The 23,752-nt window shown below is 43.9% G+C and overlaps 1 protein-coding gene and 1 long non-coding RNA gene across 2 annotated transcripts; one reads left to right on the top strand and one right to left on the bottom strand.

Annotated features, from left to right (window-relative positions):
- Positions 1 to 22,052, bottom strand: RHAG (Rh associated glycoprotein). Its single transcript, XM_079969963.1, has 10 exons — positions 21,805 to 22,052; positions 19,200 to 19,383; positions 13,606 to 13,756; positions 11,923 to 12,070; positions 9,938 to 10,104; positions 8,320 to 8,457; positions 6,674 to 6,795; positions 2,744 to 2,817; positions 1,986 to 2,059; positions 1 to 213 (listed from the first exon to the last, which is right to left on the bottom strand). The coding sequence occupies exons 1-10, from the start codon at positions 22,049 to 22,051 to the stop codon at positions 142 to 144; spliced, it is 1,377 nt and encodes a 458-aa protein (XP_079826089.1). The 5' UTR covers position 22,052; the 3' UTR covers positions 1 to 141.
- On the top strand, positions 220 to 13,418 carry LOC307212712. The gene is made up of 3 exons (XR_013837130.1): positions 220 to 592; positions 7,136 to 7,302; positions 12,765 to 13,418. It is a non-coding gene; the product is annotated as an uncharacterized lncRNA (long non-coding RNA).
- Positions 22,053 to 23,752: the final 1,700 nt, after the last annotated feature.

A 23,752-nucleotide genomic window follows, 5' to 3' on the forward strand; every position in this document is an offset into this window, starting at 1 on the left:
AACATTTTGCTCTGGTTTTATTTTTTGCAGTAAATTAAAGCAGATATAAACTGAAAAAAACAATGCATGGTCCTGTTATTTCACCAGAAACAGAAAACACTTTTGGGAAAATAGCTAAATATGTATAGTTCCTTCTGTGCTTCAATGCTGAGCTTGCTGTGGCTCTCTGGGTAAATGAAAACTGCTCTTGTATGATGGCTCTTCAAGGGGAACCTAGAAGGAAACCAGACAAGATGTTTGAGTAGACAGAATTTAGTTGGTAGCCAAAGGAAGTTACACCATACATACCAAAATCTAAAGTGAGTTCAATATCTTTTTTGTAATCCCTTAAACCATTGTGATAAACAAGATCAGACTGTTATGTTTTTATGCAGGTTAGCTAGTGCTGAAGACTGTAAACTGGATAGTTGCAGCAATGATAGATGGTTGATCTATTCAGAAAGTTCCAGAGCTGGGATTTTAAGCCATTGCCTCCAGACTTCTACTAGTTTCCAACAATGAGTTCACTTCAAAAGACAAACCCAAAGACAATTCAAAGTCAGCAAACAACTTGCAGAGGGATTTAGCTGCATTCTTCAAACTCCTTGTACAGGTGTCATCCCATTTTTTAAAAACGTGATTTGCCATTTCTGTCAGTCTCCTGCTGTACATGCAGAAGAGCTCTTCCTTTAAAAGTGGGCCAAAGGCAGTCTTCTGCCTAACTTTTTAAGCCTCCCTTTTTAATTTCTCCCTTGAGAAATTCCAGAGATGTGGTCCTTTTCCACCTGTCTATGGACACATGTCTTTTTACTGAATCTTCAGCAAGAGATACCAGTTAACTTGCTCATTTGTGGAAAGAACCTCAGTTGCCTGTCCAATACCATTAAAAACGGGAGTGAAACCAATTTAAAAATATTGCGTAAAAAAATCACAGCTTCACAGTGATGAACATTCTGCTGTCCTGAATCTCCCATTTGCTGCTGGAGGGAGCTGTTTTAAAAACAAAACAAAAAAACCCCATATGTTAAATGTGACCGTGCATTTACTACTGATGTGCATTTTGGCTCTGAGAGCGAAAGGCTGAAGAGGAAAAGGAAAATGATTGAGAATTGGTTGCAGAGAGAACTGTGAGGTCAGAAGGATGAAGAGGTTTAAGGCGATGGCTGGGGTGCAGAGGGAGTGCTATGCTCTTTAAGGTGCTGAGGGAGGAAAGGGAATTCAGAGAGACCTGTGGGGTGGGAAAACAAGGGCAAAACAGAGGGGTGGGGGAGCTATGGGGTTCAGATGGTCTGGTGCCTACACCAGTGTTTCCCAACCTTGGGCCTCCAGCTGTTTTTGAACTACAACTCCCATCATCCCTGACTAGCAAGACCAGTGGCAAGAGATGATGGGAATTGTAGTCCAAAAACAGCTGGAGGCCCAAGGTTGGGAAACACTGCCCTACACTATGGAGTCCAGAGAAAGGATACAAAGGAGCTCTATGGGAGGTTAATAGAGGACAGGGTAATGGAAAATACTGTTATAATTGTAACACGAAAAGCTTTCCCATGGTTAATTTAGGAATGCAGGCTTCACACTAAAGTTCAGCTAGCCTAGAAATTGAAAGTGGAGACAATAGTGGAGGCTTTCCCCTTTATCTGCTTTTTTAAAAAACTTTAATAAAAACTAATTGAAAAGAAAAAGAAAGCAAATCAAACAATCCCCACACAATGAAGTCTAACAATAAAGGGGGAGGGGGAACTATCCTGTGAGATTTCTAAAACTCTGGGTTGAAGAAATTACAGCACAGCTCACAGCACATCCTTCTATGCCCTGGGAATCCCAAGTAGGCAAATGTGATCTGGAAAAGAGAGCTGCAAAGTGGAGCCATTTATTAAGAAATTGGAAGCAAACTTGATTGCTCTGGATGGATCAGAAAGAGACATTGGCACTGGTTATCTCATTGTGCTGATACCATGAAAGAAAAATGCTATTTTTATGCACTCGGTTGTATTATTCTGTCCTACCTCCCAATACACGGAGTCATCATAGCAGTTCTGATCAGATGGTTGCTCCCAGAAAGGCAAATGTAGAATCAACCCTGCATTGGGGAAGGGCGAGGGGGGAAAGACAGCCGTAGTTAAAAGCATCCCATAACAGATTTTATATAACAATAGTAAGACAGAATATTGGAGAAATGCCACAGAAACCTCATTAGTCTATTATCTCATCGATTTGTGCCCCCAAAGTAAAATTTAGGCTTAACATTAGCTTTGTGTATTTTAATTCAACTTGAAGCAATAGAAAGTTGAGGGGCCTTCCGTTTTCTTCCTAGTGCAATTATATTTCACACTAGGTTCTACACAGTAAAACAGACACACTTGTAAGGAGGTTTCCAGATTGTGGTTTAATATTTTAAATATGTTTGTTGTTGTTTTTCCAACAAAAAAACAAAAAAACTTGGGTTTTCCACGCACTCTTTCAGCACCTGTTTCAAACATCTTTCAAGCCTATCCAGACACATAGAAGCAGACACGTTTTAGCGTTTTTTACTTTTATTCTTCTTTCTCCTTAAATATTTTTAGTAGTCTTAAACTGTTTTTATTAATCGTTTTAACACTTCTTGCAAACTGCTTAGAGGTTTTATTACAATTGATCAACTGCTGTTAAATGATTAACTGATTAACTGCTGTTAAATAGATAAATGGGGTGCACCCGTCCCACAACAAACACCCGTCTGAAAGCAGCCTCAGACGGCACCGATAAGGGTCTGTATTTTACTGACCTGTAAAAGCTCCTCCTACCAAAGCAATTGCAATGGAGCATCCCAGAGCAGCAGCCTGCATACCAGTCGATAAACTGTAGGATGAGGAGATAAAATACATATTGCATTACCTTCACTCATGATCAGTGGAATTTGTTAGGTGTGTTCAAACTTCTTTGGGACATAAAACAAATGTAGCTTTTTTAAAAATAATGTGGCGGTCCAATATTCAGTGGTCCCCTAGCTGCCAGTGCCATCCTCTTAACTTCTCCAAGCCCCTGCCTTCAGGACAGGAACGAGGAGGCTCAATGTTCACTCCTTTTGTCTCCCCTTTCAGCAGGCAAGGCCCCAAAGGGTGTTCCCGCCAGCCAGGGAAGAAGGGGAGAGTGAAGATCTACAATGGAAACAAGTGGGGGGTGGAGAGGAATCAACCTTACCAGATAGCTGAAATGGGACTCAAAGGCCATTGGGGTGGGGGAGAAGAGGCCTGTTTTGAAACATGCCGGGTAGGTGCAGAGCCCAGGAGACCCCAAAGGGCAACCTCAAAGATTTGCTCCCTAGGAGTTGGAGGGGACCAGCATGCTTCGGATTTGCCAAGAGCATAGCTGTCAACTTTCAGATTTGAAAATAAGGGATCAGCAGCCTTGAAAATAAGGGATCAGCAGCCAAAATAAGGGATCAGCAGCCTCACCTGTCTACGGGACAGTCTACGGTTCTCAGGGACAGTCCATGCCATGGTAATCCCCCCCAGGCTACAAATTAATTTACACCAGGCTTTTGTTGTTGTTTAGTCATTTAGTCGTGTCCGACTCTTCATGACCCCATGGACCAGGGCACACCAGGCACGAATGTCTTCCACTGCCTCCTGCAGTTTAGTCAAACTCATGCTGGTAGCTTTGAGATCGCCACCCGCCATTTTAGTCAACCAGCTCCTTCCCTTTCCCCCATAACAGTCAATCGTAGGAGCCTCCAAAAGAAATCCAAAAGCCACCCCCCATGAGATTGCCACCCGCCATTGTACTCAACCAGCCGCTCCTTCTCTTTCCCCCATGTGCCCCTGCTCCAGACAGACCTTATCCCCAGCAAGGGTGAGTGGCCCGTCGATGTATCCATCCGATTCCAAGCACAGGTACGTTCCGAACCCCTCTGAGCCCAAGGCCCAAAGGCAGAAAGCCCAGCCAGCAGCCAAACGAAGCCTCAAGGGTTGGTTCCCACAGTGCAGCAACCCGGCAAAGGGATACAGCAGCAAGGAAAACCACACCTCTCCGCTGGGAAGCGCTGAAGCAAAGGCGAGTCCCCAGGCAACGCGGCTGATTTTATCTGCACAAGGCATGCAAGCTCCACCCCCCAGCCATTCACAGACTCCTTATTGGTGAGCAACACAGCCAAGCAATGCAGTTGAGAAGCCTCCCTGGCCGGCAGGGAGGGAGAAGAGCTGCTTCCTTGGAAATCTGGGAAATTTACGGGATATCTAACAATCCGGGATAGCAGCGGGAAACGGCGCTGGAATAAGGGAATTTCCCGCCAAATAAGGGAAGGTTGACAGCTATGCCATAGGGCGCTTTAGAGGTGGCATGGGGGGGGCTGCCAAGGAGGCGGCAGCGCAATGCACTCCTTGGAGGCCAGATCTGCTGCCCCTATGTATCCTGCCACCCAAGGCGGTCTCCTCATGGGTGGGCTGATCCTGCCTATAAGGAGGGAAGAGGGAGAAGCCGCCCAACCTGTAGAAAGCCCAAGTAGTCTATGTGATCTGTGAAAGCGAGAATGGAGCATACTAGTGGAGTATAATTTACTTTACAAGATGTTGACGTTTTCTTGAAGGATCCTCTTCCCCTCACTCAGCTAATAAATGAGAGGAAGCAAACACGTGACTCTTCCTCTATGGACAGGCACCCTCTTGAGGCTAATGGGCAGGCAGCTTCTATGCTGTCTAAGGCAACAGGGACAGAATGTCGACATTTCTCCCACCCACAGGATGACCCTGCCGACTGGATAGGCCCCATCTAGTGTGTCCTAGGAACCTTTGCACCTTCCTATTCCAAACACAGGTGTTTCTAAGAGACTGAGGCTAACAGATTGAGGTTGATCCTGACAAGATAGAAGTACTGTTTTGGGGGGACAGGAGGCAGGCAGGTGATGAAGACTCCCTGGTCCTGAATGGGGTAACTGTGCCCCTGAAGGACCAGGTGTGCAGCCTGGGAGTCATTTTGGACTCACAGCTGTCCATGGAGGCGCAGGTCAAATCTGTGTCCAGGGCAGCTGTTTACCAACTCCACCTGGTACGCAGGTTGAGACCTTATCTGCCTGCGGACTATCTCGCCAGAGTGGTGCATGCTCTAGTTATCTCTCACTTGGATTACAGTGGTACCTCAGGTTACAGACAGTTCAGGTTACAGACTCTGCTAACCCAGAAATAGTACCTCGGGTTAAGAACTCTGTTTCAGGATGAGAACAGAAATCGTGCAGCAGTGGCGTGGCAGCAGCAGCGGGAGGCCCCATTAGCTAAAGTGGTGCTTCAGGTTAAGAACAGTTTCAGGTTAAGAACGGACCTCCAGAACGAATTAAGTTCTTAACCCGAGGTACCACTGTACTGCAATGTGTGGGGCTACCTTTGAAGGTGACCCGGAAACTACAACTAATCCAGAATGCGGCAGCTAGACTGGTGACTGGGAGTGGCCACCAAGACCACATAACACTGGTCTTGAAAGACCTACATTGGCTCCCAGTACGTTTCCGAGCACAATTGAAAGTGTTGGTGCTGACCTTTCAAGCCCTAAACGGCCTCGGTCCAATATACCTGAAGGAGTGTCTCCACCTCCATCGTTCTGCCCGGACACTGAAGTCTAGCGCCGAGGGCCTTCTGGCCGTACCCTCGCTGCGAGAAGCCAAGTTACAGGGAACCAGGCAGAGGGCCTTCTCGGTAGTGGCACCCGCCCTGTGGAATGCCCTCCCACCAGATGTCAAAGAGAAAAACAACTATCAGAAGACATCTGAAGGCAGCCCTGTTTAGGGAAGCTTTTAATGTTTGATGGACTATTGTATTTTAATATTCTGTTGGAAGCCACCCAGAGTGGTTGGAGAAACCCAGCCAGGTGGGTGGGGTATAAATAAATTATTATTATTGTTGTTGTTGTTGCTGCTGCTGCTGTTATTAAATTTCAATCCTGCCTTTCTTCCTAAAGGAACCCACGGCAGAAAAAACACCAGTAACAAAACAATACAAATAACTTTTTTTAAAAAAATTAAAAATATTTTGAAACAACAAAAGCATCTAAAAATATGTGGTGCTAATTCAGGGAGGGAATGAAGTCAGCATGGGGCAGAAGTTCAGTTCCATTTGTAGTTTAGAGCAAACTTAACTACTTTTTCACTTCCTGAAATAATACACAAACTGAAATGCAGTTATTCTTTTAAATTTACATTTCAAAGTTCTCCAACCAAATAATATATTAGGAGAAAGTTCACATAAGAATTCATATACTGGTGAAAAAAACATGAAATGCAGTATGTAAGAGAAAATTGCTTGCAAGAATATACAAAGTGAGAGACACGCATTATAAAGTTCTGGGCAATTTTCATAAGGACTTTAAAATGAGTAAATCGTAAAGTGATGTGGAATGTAGGGAGCAGGTCTTAAAATTGGGGGAAAATGAGAAAATGAGAGAAAGTGGAACTGAAACTATGTTGGCCTTGTGGTCTGTTGAGATTCCTGCATTGGACTAGATGACCCTGGGGTTCCCTTCCGACTCTACAATTCTATTATTCGAATCTGTGCTCTAGATTAGATCTGTGCTCTAACACTGCTCCTACTGCATCCCAAGAAGGCAATCTAAAAGCAACATTTCATACATTCTTAGTTTGGCCATTTTTGTCACCTGTCAAAACTTAGTTTGCAACCAATTAAAACATGCTATTTTACTAGCAGATACGACCTGATTCTAGGCAACTCACTTGTTCTCGACTTGTAAAGCAGCTGCAATGATACTTGCAATGCCTCCCAAAAGGCCAGGTAAACCATGCAGGTTATGGACTCCACAGGTGTCTTGAATCTTCAGCTTTGAGGCAAAGAAAGGCTGCAAGGAAACAAAAGGTTCTTTCCAAGTCACTGTAAAACAGGGTATCTACAAAGGATGTTGTTCTTCCTTATTTTCACAGGTTGTCTTACATGATCGAAGAGCAAATTTGCACAACATAAAATGACACCACTGTATCTTGCAATATAATCTACATTTTGGAAAGGTCTCCCTTGGGAGATTGTGGACTCTCCTTCCTTGGAGGTTTTTAAGCAGAGGTTGGATGGCCATCTGTCATGGATGTTTTAGCTGAGATTCCTGCATTGGTGGGGGTCAGACTATATGACTCTTGAGGTCCCCATTCTGTGATTTATTAATCATCTCAAAAATATTTCCCTAGATAGGATACAACATAGTAACATCTTTGGACAACTGAATTTGAGGCTGTGGCCATGCAAGGGAGGAGTAATGGTGGAATGGGAAGCTGTTTCTGGCTTTAGTAAGACTACTGACTCAGAATCCAACAGACTTTTCATTGCCCCCTGACGGGACAAGTCTCCCCATATGGTAAGAAAAAACAGTTGCACACCTCTATGTTGGCAATAGGGCAAATTCCCAGTATGACCGGTGTTGTGTACTGAAGTTCTCTCCCTGGGCCAGCAGGGGGATACTGTAGATAGTTCAGGTGGACATATGCAAATAAGGGTTCGAAAGTGACGTTCAGTGATAGGATAGTTACAGAAAATGGTTACTGTTGTGTTCTAATGGAGCTTTATATAAGCAGGCTGGCTGAACCCTTCAGTTCAGTTCTGTTCTGGCCTGTGAATAAACAAGAGCTGTTTGAAGAATCGCTGTGTCGTCTGATACGTTCACCCACAACTTAACACTGGCGATGAAGGTGGGATGGATGGACAACAGAGCACGGCCAGATGCAGCCACCCTCTGAGCGGAGCTGAATCACTGAGCTGAAACACCGAGCGAAATCACTGAACGTCATTTTCGATCCCTTATTTGCATATGTCCACCTGAACTATCTACAGTATCCCCCTGCTGGCCCAGGGAGAGAACTTCAATACATAACACCCCTCCACACCGAGATAAGGTGTTAGTTACAATCATAACAACCGGGGGAACTTTTTTCTTTCCCGCTCCAAATGTGGAAATCAGTCTGACAAAAACGGTCTCCAGCCAATCAAAAGAATGTGTGAGAGCTCAAAGTGTGTAAGGGCACCAGACAGAGGCATGGTGTGATGCTCAGCAGAGAAGCCGGTCTGCTTGAGGGCAATGGAATGGGACATTCACTCAACAGCAACCATAATCTTTAATTGCGGCAGGCCCTGATGTACCAAAGGAAATTTATCTAGATACCAGAATAAGTCAGGATTATATTGAAATTTCCCATTACTCCCTTTGACTGGCTTTGAAAACACACTCAGAAAGGGGCAGAATCCTGGCAACTTGAGCCACGGCAATAACTGTTAAGTAAACTAACAAGCACAGCTTGGATTTTGGCCTACTCAGTGCAGTGTGCAAATTCTCTTATCAAAGGTAGGACAAATCTAAAAAGAACAAAGTAGCACTCACAGTCAAGTATTTGAATCCAGCAACTGAAATGAATCCAGCTGTGCTGCCAATTAACATTGCACCGAACGGTAAGATGTTCAGGTCGGCACAGGAACCTACAGCAACTCCTCCTGCCAAGGTAGCATTTTGAATGTGCACCTGTGTGGGACACAACATATTGACACTTTATATCACACCAGTAAAACCAAGAGACCGTTTGCCTTTCCTGTAATTGACTAGTACTGCAAGATAGTTGCAAAGGAATTTGCAAAGATGACGTTCAAAAAGCAGTTGCAGAAACAATTGAACTAAAGCTGGACTTGGCATCCTCACGTGACCAGGGGCACATTTCACTTAAGCATGCAGGGGCCCAGAATGCAACCTTTGTGTAAGTGGGGAGTCGCCTGTAATGCAGAAATTAGATGTGACCAGCAGGCTGACCAGAATTTCATTCTGGCTGTAAGTAGTTCACAGAGTTATCCTCTTTCCCTCACCCGTACCACTAGCTCCACAAATTGGTCTTTTCACTGTAGCTGGTGACTTACAACTAGAGGTGGAGGAGAAATTAGATCCAGTTTGCATTTAAAGGTGAACCAATTCACACTTTGTAAGAAAATATGTGACTAGAAACAGTCATCCTTCGGAAAGTTTGCACTTCTCTGAATTTTGAACTGCAGTTCTTTATTCAAGTGATGTGTACAGAAATACACAAAAATGTGCATACAAATGAATGCATTAGTGAAAATGGCATAGGAAATGCATCACATTAGAGGAAATTGTTTTGCAAGATGAGTAATAAGACAAAATTGCAAACAAAAATGTGTATATTGGGAGAAAATTGCATTAAAATGCTGGTGAATTTTCATGAGGACTAAAAAATATATATTACAAAGTGATGTGGAAATGCGGAGAACTGAATTTAAGAGTGTAAAAATGAGAAATGGAGAGAAAGCAAAATGGATATATTTTGCAATCCCTACATACAATTAATTACCTTTTCAACAAAGGGTCTTCCTGATGGATATTTATTGTAGAATGAGTGCTCCTTGTGGACACAGGTTTTTCAAAGTGTCCACAAGCTGGCATTGACAGCAAAATCCTAGTCTGTATCATCTCCCTGCCCCATTTAATCTGGATTTGTCCTATCTTGTAAAAATCTGGTATGTTCTGCAAAGTGTGTCAGACAGGAACAGCCCCAGAAGACATAAACCTTTATGAAGTCTATAAAAATTCATTCAATCCCTGATTTGGGTGGCTCTGAGGCAACAACTGTATACTGACATTCTGAGAAACCCAACTGAATCCATACTAGTGATAAGGAAGAAATTTGGTTCTCCAAATTTTGTGATGCAGTCCTCCAACCAAAAAAAATGTGCAAAATGCATATATTGGAGGAAAGTGTTAAAAAGCATCATATTAGCTTGTAAAGAATTGTGCACAATAAGCAAAATTGCATACAAAAATCTGTATATTAAGAGAATCCAAATGCTGATGATTTTTTGTGATGACTTTCTTGAATTGCAAACAGATGTGGGAATGTGGTGAACTGAATTTAGAGAGTAGAGAAATGAGAAACCCCGACATAAATGTGTGGTTGTTAACTGTGGTGGATATGCATTGTGCTCAAGACAAAGCTTACCATGTCAAGTTTGCCTCTGCCTTCCACCAGGATAGAGGTGGCAAATGCTGTGAGTGTGCCAGCTGCCAAAGCAAAGTATGTGTTGATGATCGCTCTTTGCTGGGCATCTGCTGTTGCTGCAACTGCTGAGTTAAAACTGGGCCAAAACAGCCAGAGGAAAAGGGTACCTATATAAATAATATAACAAAAAAATGCAGGATGTCATTAATTAATCTCCTCTGGTCTTCTTTGAAGGACATTGGAAGCTGGTCAGACCATTCCCTGTACTCTCAACTCTGATGACTCCCAGTATGGTTCCCCTTTATCACATACACAGCCCAACAAGACAATGACAAAAACCCACCAACAGCATACAAATCAATATGGCTAACCTGATCCAAAACACCCACCCACCCCACTCACACACAAAAACAAAGACCACCCTAGGCCAACCCCAACTTCTCTCACCACCAAAGGAACACAAGTGAACAACAGAGAACCTGCACAAGCAATGCTGACACAAAACCCCACATATATTAAGTAAAATAGAAACATCGCCACCCGACCCCACCCCCATTCATCTTTTTCCCTCTCCACCTCTTTCCCCCTATTCTTCCTAATGTCTCAACAAATGAAAGCGATTTGTAATAAACCAAAAACAAAACATTACATGGGGGGGGGAATACGAGAGAGAGACATTGCACATACCTTTGTAAATCAAGAAAATCTTTTAAAAAATACATTAAGAAAAAAAAACTCTGATGACTCCCAAAGATCTCAGGGAGAGATCTTCCCCATCCTCTGTTGCCTGATCCTCTTAACCAGTGATTCTGGGAATGGAACCTTCCTATACTTTTCTTCCCTCCAATTATCATACGCTTGGTCCAATGTGACCACCTGAACAATCATTGCACTGGTACACCAATACTGGTGTTCCATCATGCCTGGCAAATTGTGTCAGGGCAGCACTTAGGACTTCATCCAGAACACTTAGCTGAAGGAAAGTTTTGTTTCTGCACATCACCCTAGAATGTTCAGTTCACCATGAGTTCATGAAAACATTGCATTCTGACTCGTTCTTAGTCTGACCTGTTCTTAGTGCTTGGTTGACCACATTTACGGATGAATGCTGTATATTAATCACTAGTAATAGATTAAGTCTTGCTATATTAATCACTAGTTATAATTTAATAAGGAAGCTTTCACACCTGTCCAATTCTGTGTTCCCTTTCCCACCCTTTAATCTATTGATGATTAATGTTTATAGGTAACCTTTGCTTTGTACTTGTGTTAACCAATCAGCAACGAGCACATGTGTGGCAATGCTGTAATATTCAATAAAAGAGACTCCCCGAGACATGCTCGAGAGATGCCTCCCATATGACACCCACCACTCGTCTGTCGTTTATTTCAACCCAACACTTAGCGGCTTAGTACAGCTGTATACCTTAGAAGCATGCCACAGGTCCACATCCCTTGGAGAAGTGAGACAACTGTTTCTATCAAAAAGCTGGAATTAAAAGTCCCAGCGCCTGCCAACCTAGCAGTTCGAAAGCACCTCCGGGTGCAAGTAGATAAACAGGGACCGCTTACCAGCAGGAAGGTAAACGGCGTTTCCGTGTGCGGCTCTGGCTCGCCAGAGCAGCGATGTCACGCTGGCCACGTGACCCGGAAGTGTCTCCGGACAGCGCTGGCCCCTGGCCTCTTAAGTGAGATGGGCGCACAACCCCAGAGTCTGTCAAGACTGGCCCGTACGGGCAGGGGTACCTTTACCTTTTAATGTCTGTGGCATCAGGCCCTCATGGTTCTTTCACACAGACCTAATTACCTGAGTCTCCTGGCATAACTGGTTCAGAACCCTTGACCATGCAGTAATGCCAGGCAAGGCATCATATGATAAATAGCTTTTGAAAAGAGCTTTTGTTGACCACCCTCATGGTATGATATGTTTCTTCTCCACAGTATCATGAAAATTGACTCATAATAGAAAGAAGCCTCCTACTCACCAATCATAGCAAACATGTCGGAATTGTAAATAGAACCTTCATTTTTATGTCCATTTTTCAAAGCAGGGCGGTATATGACCCGAGCTACTGCCAGCCCAAAATAGGCTCCAAAAGCATGAATAGTCATGGATGCACCAGTATCTGTGGCCTGCAAAACAGCATAATTAGTTGCAACAATTAATTGTTAATCCTAACCATGTAGTATGCTGAACTGCTGTCTTAAAGCCAAGCAACAACTGCCATCATAAGAGGGCGAAAACTTCAGATAACTATGACTGTGAATACGTGGGAGTCTTCCAAACGAATCCTTTTCATTTCAAGTTCCTGGTGCCAGTGCACAAGTATGCAAGGCTCCCTCCCTTCCTCCTTGTCCGTAGACAATGTCTGGTGGCTACATAGAAGAGGAGGGTTGAGTTGGGGAGGTTGGTTGGCTTGTTGAGATGAATCCCTATACTGTACTCCTTTCTCCGAAAGCTGGAGGAGAAACAGCTGTTATGTTTATTACTATTACTACTATATCAGGCTTTTGGAGTTAGAAACTGATGGGCAGATAGAGATGGGTGAGGAAAATGCACCATTTTCTTTCTAAGGAGGAAGTGTGTTTTGCCAGCCCCAGCAAGCCAGGTCAACACTGGCACATGCAAGGTGCAGGGATGTGCTTTTGCCTGCATGGTGTGATTTCAGCCATGTGAAAGTGGACAGGATCAAAATGTAAAAGTGAGCGTGGCAAGAATGTCAGCTCTCAAGACTGCCTTCCAGAGGGGTTTTCCATGCAACACTATTTCAAATCATTTTTAACATTCATTATTCATTATATTCTCTCTCTCTCTCTCTCTTTAAAGGACAGATTGCAGGGGATCTTTTGGCATGACAGCATCAATGCAAGGTTCCTGAAGGAGCGATCATTAAATGACAGTCAAATGTTGCTGTTCTTCTTGAATTCAGGGGCAGCTGATGTGTTGGGGTGGAGCTGCCTTCCTGACCCTGTAGTCACCCGAACCCACTAGACACCACTGCATGAATTAAGCTTCAACGAAGATGAAACAGAACAAGTGTAAGCACAAAGCCTTGAGGCACATCAAACTAAACAGAGATAGGATATGTTTCCACTATAAAGTATGGGCAGAATATACCGTATTTTTCGCTCCATAAGACGCACCCAACCATAAGACGCACCTAGTTTTTAGAGGGGGGAAGCAAGAAAAAAAATATTCTGCGCAGAGCATGTAAGCGGCTCTCGCTTTTCTTGCTTTAAACCCTTCCGTCCCTCTTCCTGCTTCGCTGAGCAGCCAGCAGAGCAAGAGCAATAGCTGCACAGCACCTCTTCTTCTGCTGGCTTCCCAGCAAAGCGGGATGAGGGACGAAAGGGAGCCCTTACAAGGGAGCGCTGAGCAGAGCCTGGCAGCGGCTCTTGCTGGCTTTTCCGGAAGGTGTGGGAAGGGACAGAGGGCAGCCCATAAGTCCCTTCTCCCTCCTCGGGGAAAAGCCAGCATGAGCTGCACACATGCTCCGCACAGCTCTTTGAAGGGAGCACTGAGCAGAGCCGCCCGTCTGCATTCGCTCCATAAGATGCACACACATTTCCCCTTATTTTTTAGGAGGGCAAAAGTGTGTCTTATGGAGCAAAAAATATGGTAAGTGAACAACTTTTCTCGCTTCATATATGTCACAGAAAATTCCTACCTGTAATACTGACACGACGAGATGTTCGTTGCAGGCAAAGATGGTGATTTCAAAAATGGCCATGATCAGCATCTGGATTGGACTTGTTCTCCCCAGGACAGCTCCAAAGGAAATCAGGACAGCTGCTGTGCTGAAGTCTGCATTGATCATGCTTTCAATTGGAAGGGAATGCGGAGAATAAAAACCAAAGTCAGGTATGATGTCATAGATGTATGAGGGTTCAGAGACCAGGATGAAGTGGCATGATGATGCTATCCTATGCCTAAGCAGATGTGGCTTTGAAAGCTGTATGGGGACTGTATGAAAGATCTCTTTTTTTTAAATGATATTTATTCAAATTTTAAAGGTTACAAAGAGAAACAATACATAAAAACAAGTCACATCAAAGAAAAAAGAAAAAAGAAAAACAGATAAAAAAGGGAAAAATAAAATAAAATACATACAATCAAAAAAAGAACAAATCAAACCTTTACATAACTTTCTTTCTTTAGCTTATTTCCTTGACCTCCTCACACCTCTCCTCTATGTATTCTAGTTCAGTTAAATATTTCAGCAAATCCTCATCCTTGTTTTTATCCTAATAATTTATCTTAATATACTGTAATTTTACATTCTCTTCTTTCACCAATTAAATAATATTTATTAAAGATTTTCAAATATAACAGAAAAAGAAAAACATCCAAATTTAAAACCTAATTTTCATTGGCATCCTTCCAGGACTTCCCCTCCCCTCCCCCTCTTGTATTCCAATTCTTTCAAATAGATTCAACAAATTCTTACCCCAAATTTTAAAATTATTTATCATTGACCCAATTTAAAAAATATTTTCCCATCCCCTAAAGTCGACCTGTTCCCTTCCACGAGTTCCCCTCTTTAATATGCAATACAGATTAAAATAAACAGAAAAATAGAAAAAAGAATAAAATGTAATTTAACACCCTTTGGATTCCAAATTTCCCTCCCCCCTTTCCCGGTTGCGTTCCCAATGTCCGTCAATATCTACTGTCATCCTGGAGCTCCCACATCTAAACCACAGTCCTTCACCAGTCCGCTTTGCCGTCTTTTTATTAGTCTTTGCCGTCTTTTGGTCATCTTTGATTTCACATGTCCAATCTTGGAAGGAGTCTATCTTCCAACTTTGTCCAGTTCTTGTTATTCTTGTTGTTCTTGTTGTTCTCTCTCCTCTTTTTTTTTTTTTCCTGCTCTCCTGCACAAATGTTCTAATTCCAAAAAGCTTCTAATTCCTCTGCAGAGGCTTTGTTATTCAGGAACAAAACATTACGTCAAGTCCCTTCCATTCTTCAATAGATAAATCTATTGTCTCCTTTAGTGTGTAGACCTCTGTAGACAAAATAGTGTTCCATTTCTGCAGTTTCCCAGGAGATAAAAAGTCCTATTCAAATTCGATGCCAACAATACTTGTAGTGTCCCACAGCTCCTCTAGAGGGATTATAGTAGCTCAGTTTCCTTCCCGATCACACCCAACAGTCAAAGTAACTTATTATTCCTTGTTTTAAACAATTTATATCCAATTTGTAACAAATGTGACCAGCAAAGTCCTCGTAACAAAGTTCTCTTTTTGTTCTTCCGCTTTGACAGCTCCTTTGACAGCTGTCAAAACCTCTATTTCTCCTCTCCCGGCGCTCTTAGGGATCGCTCCCGGGGTTTCCGGGGGGGGGGGGTTGCCTTTTAATTCACATTCCACTTTTCTCCTCCAGCCCAGTCTTATAATTTTCCATCGCGAAGTTAATAATTTTATCAAAAAAAGGTTGCACTCGATCTTAGTTGTCAAATCCTTTGCTTTAGCTCCTCTACAACAGGGGGGAGGCTGACTTCCTTTTTGCACCTCCCCCGCTCGCTCCGAATTTAAAAAGAATTTTTCCCCTTTTTTAATCCAAGTTCCAATTACTCACGGGTTATTCTTTTAAAGTCCAAATTTTCAATGGAAGAAGTCAGCGCTCTCCGTCGAATGGCATGCGGCTTCGCTCGGCAGGGGAAGCGGAGGACTCACAGCACCACCCCCCCCCGTCACCCGCTCCGCAGCCTTTAAAAAGGCTCCTTCGCGGGTCGGGGGGGGGACGCAAACGGTGCCCGCCGAGTCACCATGCCCATGGGTTTCAGCGCCCATGGTTTTTGAGGGTCCCCGCGTCGCCGGCACGGTAGAACCCAGCCCCTGCCGAGCAGGCTCCCTCCGGAGCTCGGAGGGAGTCCGCCATTCGGCGATGGCGCCAACCCGGCGATGGCGCCAACCAATTAACCATCCATTTTTACTTTATTTAATCTTATTTCTCATTAAAACTAATATGAAACATCTCAGCTACCAGTTACACCCTTCATGGTTAGTGCTCGTAAGTTTAAGGCCATTTTTAGTTTGAAGGACAAGCAGTCATGGGCCTCTAGTGCAGAATGTACGCCCAGTCTGCATCAGGAGCAGATTCCAGAGCAGGGCCCAACAGCTCCTAGTGCTTAAAATTTTTTTTAAAAAAATGGCCTCCAAGTAAACTCTAAAACAACAACAGTACTAGGAACAATATACGGTGTCAACACCCTGAGGGCCAACCCAGATATTAAAAGTACCACATAAGACTGCCCCCACCCAGTGTTTCTTGTCCATCTTTTTCTTCTTTATAAAACATCACAACCAGGTATCACTGTTAGGGCATCTCCTTGCACTTGCAGCTCACAATGTTGGCAACTAATGTCAGGGAGAACCATTGTCCCTTCCTATTCTGTGTAACAAGGAGAGGAGAGGGAGAAAAGACAAGGGTCAGTGTATGCCTTAGAACGTCTAGTTTGGACCCGAACCATTTTGTCAGGGAACTGCCATCGGGGCCAGAGGGAGAGAGAGGGCTCCAGAGGGATTCCGGAGAGCGTCCCGGGATGGGGAGAAGCAGCCCATCTTCTGGGGAAGGAAATCAGTGCAGCACCAGTGGAGAAGGGGGGAAGATGGGGGAATTGGCGAGGCAGTCCCATGACTCCTCGCCGGGGACCAGCAGGGAGAGCACGGGTCCTCCGCTGCCCACACCCTCCTTGCGCAGAAGGCTTCCGCGCAGGGAGAGTAGGCGGAGACTAGGCGTCAAAGAGCTTCTTTGCTGGAAGAAGTTCAAGAAACGCCCACTGACGGATTCTGCCAGCAATTGAGACAGCCACGGGCAAGTGGCTGTCCGGACAGAAAAGGTTCACTCAGGCAACCCAGCCAGGTGTGGCACCGGTTTACGCACGAGCAACCCCTAGAACCATTACACATTTGAAGGAATAAATGCAATTAATTTGAAAAAATAGCCTGATGTTTATTGAATTGATCATTGAATTGAGACTCCAAGGCCTTACCCAGACAACCCTACAATAATGTACTTTAACCTCACATTTCCCCTTTGGTTCAATCCTCTTACAAATTCCTTTCTGGGACCATGGCAGGAAAAAGACCAGGAGAATGTCTGGCTGAGTTTGCCTTCTGTTTCCTTTGTCTCAGGTAAAAAGTGGGGAGCGGAAATGCATCCAGCTTTTTGCATTCATGGGGAATGCACATCACAACATTGCAGCAGGAAAGTGCTGGAAACGGTGTGCGCATGAGAGATGAGGTTTTGCCACTTGCCAATAGCAATGTCACAGGCAGACCTGTCTCTAATAGGTGCCTATGACATTTATAGCAGTGGAGCTGCTGGCGGCAAATTGTATTTCGTTAAACGATAACCCTCTGCATTTTGACACTGGGAAAATGCGCTGAGCAAAGATGCAAAGAACTCATTTGCAAGAGCACCACCTTGAGGGAAGATACATTAATTCATTGCAGCAACTGACTATGAGCTGTGTAGTTTTGCATGAAAACTGCAATAACCTGGAGAGGCTCTACGAATTGTGTTAAAATATATGCTCCAAGTGAAACTCATTTTAACTGTATTTGCTTCATTTTACACTTTCATATAAGTGTAAAAGTCTTATTTATTGACTTCATGACTCTTACAATACACTTGACAATGCTATTGGGAGGGTGGTTGTGATAATGATAATGATGATGATGATAATAATAATAATAATAATAATAATGCCACGCCCATCTGGCTGGGTTTCTCCAGCCCTATGGGGAAATGATAGTAACTAAGCAGTTCTATTGAAATCAATTTTTGCTTGATTTTATTTCTGCATAAAATTCAGCTCTAGTACCAGATGGGTAAAGGTGGCTTTGGAAATCCCATTGAAACTTCAAAAAGAGGATGCATGGGTGAGCCTGATTTTATTTTATTTTTTTGTCCAAACTAAATGTTAAAAATCCAGAGGAAATGAAGGGAAAAGAAAAGAAGGGAATATAAACATTATTCAACTCATCCACCCCAATATAACACCCAGCATGACTACTTTCTAGAAACCAACATTACATTCAGCCTTCAAATCCAAGGTAAGCCTGATTTTATTTAGATCACCAATTCCGGATGCACGTTTGGCTCATTGGCCAGACTGTGCATTCGGCCACCATTCTGGCAGTTCCCAGAAGCATGGAAAAGAGGCTGCGTAGCTCAGAATCACCTCCCAGAAATGTTGGACTGACCCGTCTCCTCGTTTTCAGAGGGCCATGAAACTGGGCAGAGGGTTTTCCAGCCACTTCCCAAGAGCCTTCTGTCAGGGAGGGGCATGGATAGGAAAGAATACCAAGAGTCTTGGGGTGCCTTAAAGCCTAACAAAGGTAAGGTAAAGGTAAAGGTACCCCTGCCCGTACGGGCCAGTCTTGACAGACTCTGGGGTTGTGCGCCCATCTCACTTAAGAGGCCAGGGGCCAGCGCTGTCCGGAGACACTTCCGGGTCACGTGGCCAGCGTGACATCACTGCTCTGGCGAGCCAGAGCCGCACACGGAAACGCCGTTTACCTTCCCGCTGGTAAGCGGTCCCTATTTATCTACTTGCACCCGGAGGTGCTTTCGAACTGCTAGGTTGGCAGGCGCTGGGACCGAGCAGCGGGAGCGCACCCCGCCGCAGGGATTCAAAACAAAGGTATTCCAACACAAAGTTTATTCATGTAGAACCCTCTTCATCAGATGCATGTTTTATTTTGGCACGTTTATTTATTTAGGGTATTGCTGTACTGCCTTTGATAATGCACATAAGTGAAATTTATTAAAAAGAAAATAACTACAAAACAGCAAAGACAACAGCAAGGCAACAAAAATAGTTAAAATACTAGAATGTCCTATACAATATCAGGGGAATATTAAACAAACAGGAGAATGGGAGAATGTTTTTGCATTTTTTATTCTTCAGTTTTGCTTCATGCCCAAAAGATAAGAGTAAGCAGCAACAGTGTTTTCTGGGGGGGGGGGGCTGACTTCTCCTTTCCCCCCGCATGCCTTTTCTGTGATGGGACAGGGACGGGCTTCTAATGTTTAATGTTTGGGCAAGTTGATGTGGGAGACAGCATTGGTTTAAGCATGGACACCTGATCGGATGAAGTGAGCTTTAGTTTTCGAGTTTGCAAAAGCTCACAGCACAATCCTATTTTCAGCCTTTAAGGAGCCACGGGACTCTTTTATGAATTCCTGTGGGCTTTCCAGTGACAGTGGTGTCTGTTAAGAGACAGGGGCTTCTCAGGATGCCCCCCTTACCTGCCAATGTTGATGTGGATTTCATTCGAGTGCATATGCCAGAATCCTTGCAGCAGGATGCCCCACTGGAGACCCAAGGCTGCAACGAGGAAGTTTATGCCAACACTGCTGAAGCCATATTTCTTCAGGAAAGTCATCAGGAAACCAAACCCAACAAATATCATCACATGAACATCCTGAAAGACTGGAAGGATAAGGAAGACAATGTGTTGGGCCCACGATGGGTTGCATAAATTGAAAGCTAATAATGGCAACTTATTCCCAGTTACCCACCATGAAGAACCCTCTCTTTTCCCACAGAGCATATTTTTAAAACAAGTGTAGTCAATCATTTCTGAGAAAGCGGGTTCTCCTTCCTGGAGAGCACGTGTTGCAGTGGGGGCAACCAAGACTTCAACTCTGTTGCTAGGCGGGTTAGTATAGAGGGCTACGATTCTGATTGGGAACCCCTCAGTCATTGGAGAGAATTTGTGTAGCAATTTTATGATTGACAGATGAGGGGCTATTTATTCCCTGCACTCAGCGTTGAGCTCCCTCTTTTCGCTGCACGCATTGGATCACCCGCCCACCCGCCCTATATTTAGGGCTGTTCGCATTGACCTTGCTATGCCCGTCATGGGGTCATCTGCTTTTGGGCAGGGGCCTGGTAGAAATTTTACCATTTGGCTGATTGGCTGGTCCCATTTGGTTTTTGCCTACTGTGTAACAAATCACCACAACTTGTAAGGTTGCGGTTAGGCATTGGTGGAGGGGGTATGGTTGGCTGTGCCTGCCCCTCCAATGCTGCTGCTGCAAGGATATTCTGTTAAAGGAACCCGGGTGCTCACCATGCTCTTGTCCAAACCCCTGTCAAGGGGCTAGGGCCACGCAAGAGCCCCTGGGAGCATTTGGGGAGAGGTGAGAGCCTGGCGCCCGGCTCTATGCTCTCCCCAAAATGTTTTCCCTGACTTTCGCAGGCTTGCAGATGTCAGTTTTGTTCCTACCTCTAGGCTGGAACAGATAGTCGCAAACCAGTGCCTAAGCAACCACTCACATGCTGTAATCAATAAAGTTGTGGCCAAAAATTATGCCCAAAACCTTTAACAAAAATTCTGTGTGAATTGTGTCTTTATCTGAGGGTGGCTATGGGGTCCTTGACAAGCAACAGGCACATGGGTAGAATATTCTCAAATATGGAAAATAAATTCCCAAACTCAGGAGTGTAACAAGGTGCATATTTCTGGGAATATATTGCAATATATTTTATAAAAAGAATTAACAGATATATTTTTTAAAATAACAGTTGCGTTGATATGTTTAAAATTCCACCTACTGTATTTTTGGGTCTATAAGACTCACTTTTTCCCTCCTAAAAAGTAAGGGGAAATGTGTGTGCGTCTTATGGAGCGAATGCAGGCTGCACAGCTATCCCAGAAGCCAGAACAGCAAGAGGGATTGCTGCTTTCACTGCGCAGCGATCCCTCTTGCTGTTCTGTCTTCTGAGATTCAGAATATTTTTTTTCTTGTTTTCCTCCTCCCAAAACTAGGTGCATCTTGTGGTCTGGTGCGTGTTATAGAGTGAAAAATACGGTATTTTCTTTTTGAGGATGGGAGTGGGGGACCTGATCCTTCCACGGCTGTTTGTGACCTTACGTAAGGGTATGTGGTCTCCAAAACTTTTCAAACAGAGCTGAGGAATTGTTTAATTGTAATTAATTAATTAAACAAGTTTACATATTATAACTTGTGAAATGGCTGAGCGCTAGATGAGTACTTGGTACCTTTGTAATAACACTTATTTTATGCCACCTTAAATAAACAGACACTTTAGCAAATTAAACCTGGTTTAATTGTTTATGGGACAGACCATTCTTAAAATGAACTCAATTGAATGCATATCTACTGAATCCTATTTAAAGGCTTCTGCAGAATAGATGATGAACTGCAGTAACATGACAAAAGCTATGCCTGGCTAAAGGACAGTAAGTTTCTTTCAGCATCAGTTAAAGCCCCCAAACCCAGTGACTTCATAGTTTCAGGAGGAAAAGTACTCAAGCCAAAGGGTTAGAAGATAGTCATTCCTATATTGCTTGGCTGTTTTAATCTAGCATTCAGCCCTTGGGGTGTGAGAGCGGGCAGGAAAATGAGATAGGAGTTCAAAATGGTAAATGAGAATCCTCTGTGTCATCTCTGAAGCCAGAAGATTTCAGATGCACAAGGCCTAAGACACTTTGAATCCTCAAATTCTGCAAAGCGGTTAGATGGAGTGAGACCTAAACAGAAACAAAACTTTAAATGACAACTTTGATGGGTGCAGCAGGAACAGGAGCCTCACATTATCACCGCAAAAGTCTGCTTTCTGGAAGCAATGTGCGGCAGAAGTGAGATAGAGCCTTCAGACCTTTACGGCCATTTGATATGCTACTAGTTTAAGGTGTGCAACATGCTCACCGGGAGACAAACCAAGAAGCTCTCCAACGTTAGTCTGTACTTGTGCACCATGGTGCAGCAATGCAAATAGCACCTCGCTGTACCAGAAAGCAAGTTTATGAACCAACAAAGCAGGCTTCTTCAAGAACTTGATGAGACAGGCACTATACAAAGGTAACAAATAGAAAGCACTCACGTGGGTATACTTGTCTCCTGTCCACTGTGTCATATTTTACAAATACTCCAAATAAAATTATAATGACCACCTCCAAGAAAATGGCAAGTATGGGGAATTTGATCCTCATGGTTGTGAAGGAAGATGGATCTGTGTTGGCCAGCCTTGCAGCAGTCTGCAGACGAGTGATAATGAGAGAGAGAGGCTCAATGTTTATATTCCTTTGGGTTACAACAGAATGACATGGCAAAAACTTGCCCTTGCCCATGTCTAGCTCACTGAAAGGAGGACTTTACAAAAGTCTCCTGTCTCAGACTTTACAATTATTGTGATTTTTATATGCTGCTCTTCAAACCCCCCCCCCAAAAAAAAAACAGGGAGGCAATATTCTGTGGGGTATATAGGCTTGTAACCAAAGCAGCACTAAGTCATGGCAAGGATGGAAATGTCATGAAATTATGACTCACGTTTATATGGCTTCGGAACACTTTTTATTATTATTTCTAACTGTCCCCCCCCCTGCATATTGTTTAAAAGGTATAAAAACAGCCACTGAGGCTATAATCTGTCGGAAATGGTTTGTAATACAAAGTTCAAATAACTCTGCATGGTATTTCCCAATTTGGTTGCCAGAATTGTTTCTGGGTCCAGCTCAAGGTGGTTTAAAGCCTCAGGTGGCTTAGGCCCCAAATATCTGCAAGACTCCATCTATCCCTAGTAGCCTTCTCAGGTATTAAGGTAAACACCTTTCAGTGGGTAATGGCAATCCAGGAGAGGGACTTCTCTGTGGCAGCCCCTAAATTGTGGAACTGTGGTGGCGCTGTGGGTTAAAGCCTCAGCGCCTAGGGCTTGCCGATCGAAAGGTCGGCGGTTCGAATCCCTGCGGCGGGGTGCGCTCCCGCTGCTCGGTCCCAGCGCCTGCCAACCTAGCAGTTCAAAAGCACCTCCGGGTGCAAGTAGATAAATAGGGACCGCTTACTGGCGGGAAGGTAAACGGCGTTTCCGTGTGCTGCGCTGGCTCGCCAGAGCAGCGATGTCACGCTGGCCACGTGACCCGGAAGTGTTTCCGGACAGCGCTGGCCCCTGGCCTCTTAAGTGAGATGGGCGCACAACCCCAGAGTCTGGCAAGACTGGCCCGTACGGGCAGGGGTACCTTTACCTTTTTAATGGTTTTATACATGAGATAGATACAGATATATAGATATAGATAATAGGTGCCCAGAACCAGTGCTTTTTTTTCAGACAGTACTCAGCGGTACACAGTACCAGCACTTTTTCATTTCTTTTCTCAAATATCCACATCCAGGAGATTATTATTACTACTGCTGCTGCTACAGAGGAAGAACTGTGCGGGGAGAGAGACTTTCTGTTCCTCATCATGCAATGGTGTTTCCCAGACCATGAGTTTCAGAACAGCAGCCGCAGCAGCAGCTGAGAAGAGAGAAGGTTTAATAGTTTTATAATTTGCCTGTCCTTGTTTCTCAATTTGATCCTTTTACATGGTTTTGTATGCTTTGTGGTATTTTATGCATTGTGATCTGCTGTTATTTTTATTGATTATAGATTGGTAATTCTTTATTGTGGTTGATAAGTGTAAACTGTTTCATTATTATTTGCTGGTGTTTAATTTTACTGTTTACTATTAGATTCTGATGGATTGTTTAATGTTGCTTTGTTTGATATAAGTTATTTATTTTGAAGTTATTGTGATCCTTTATATTGGATCAGATTGTTACTATTAATGTTTGATCTTTTTATGTGTTGGAAGCCGCCCAAAGTAGCTGGGGCAACCCAAAATGGGCTTGGCATAAATAATTATCATTATTATTACTATTAGCACACTTTGGTGTTCTTATGTTTGAGGAGAGAAAGGGCTAGAGCAGGGTCCTCAAATAGGAGGCCAGTTCACTCTCCCTCAGACACTGTTGGGGGCCGGACTATAGTTTAGGGGAAAAATATGAATGATTTC

The sequence above is a fragment of the Podarcis cretensis genome (genome assembly GCF_951804945.1).
Source record: "Podarcis cretensis genome assembly, chromosome: 3".
Lineage (NCBI taxonomy): Eukaryota > Metazoa > Chordata > Lepidosauria > Squamata > Lacertidae > Podarcis > Podarcis cretensis.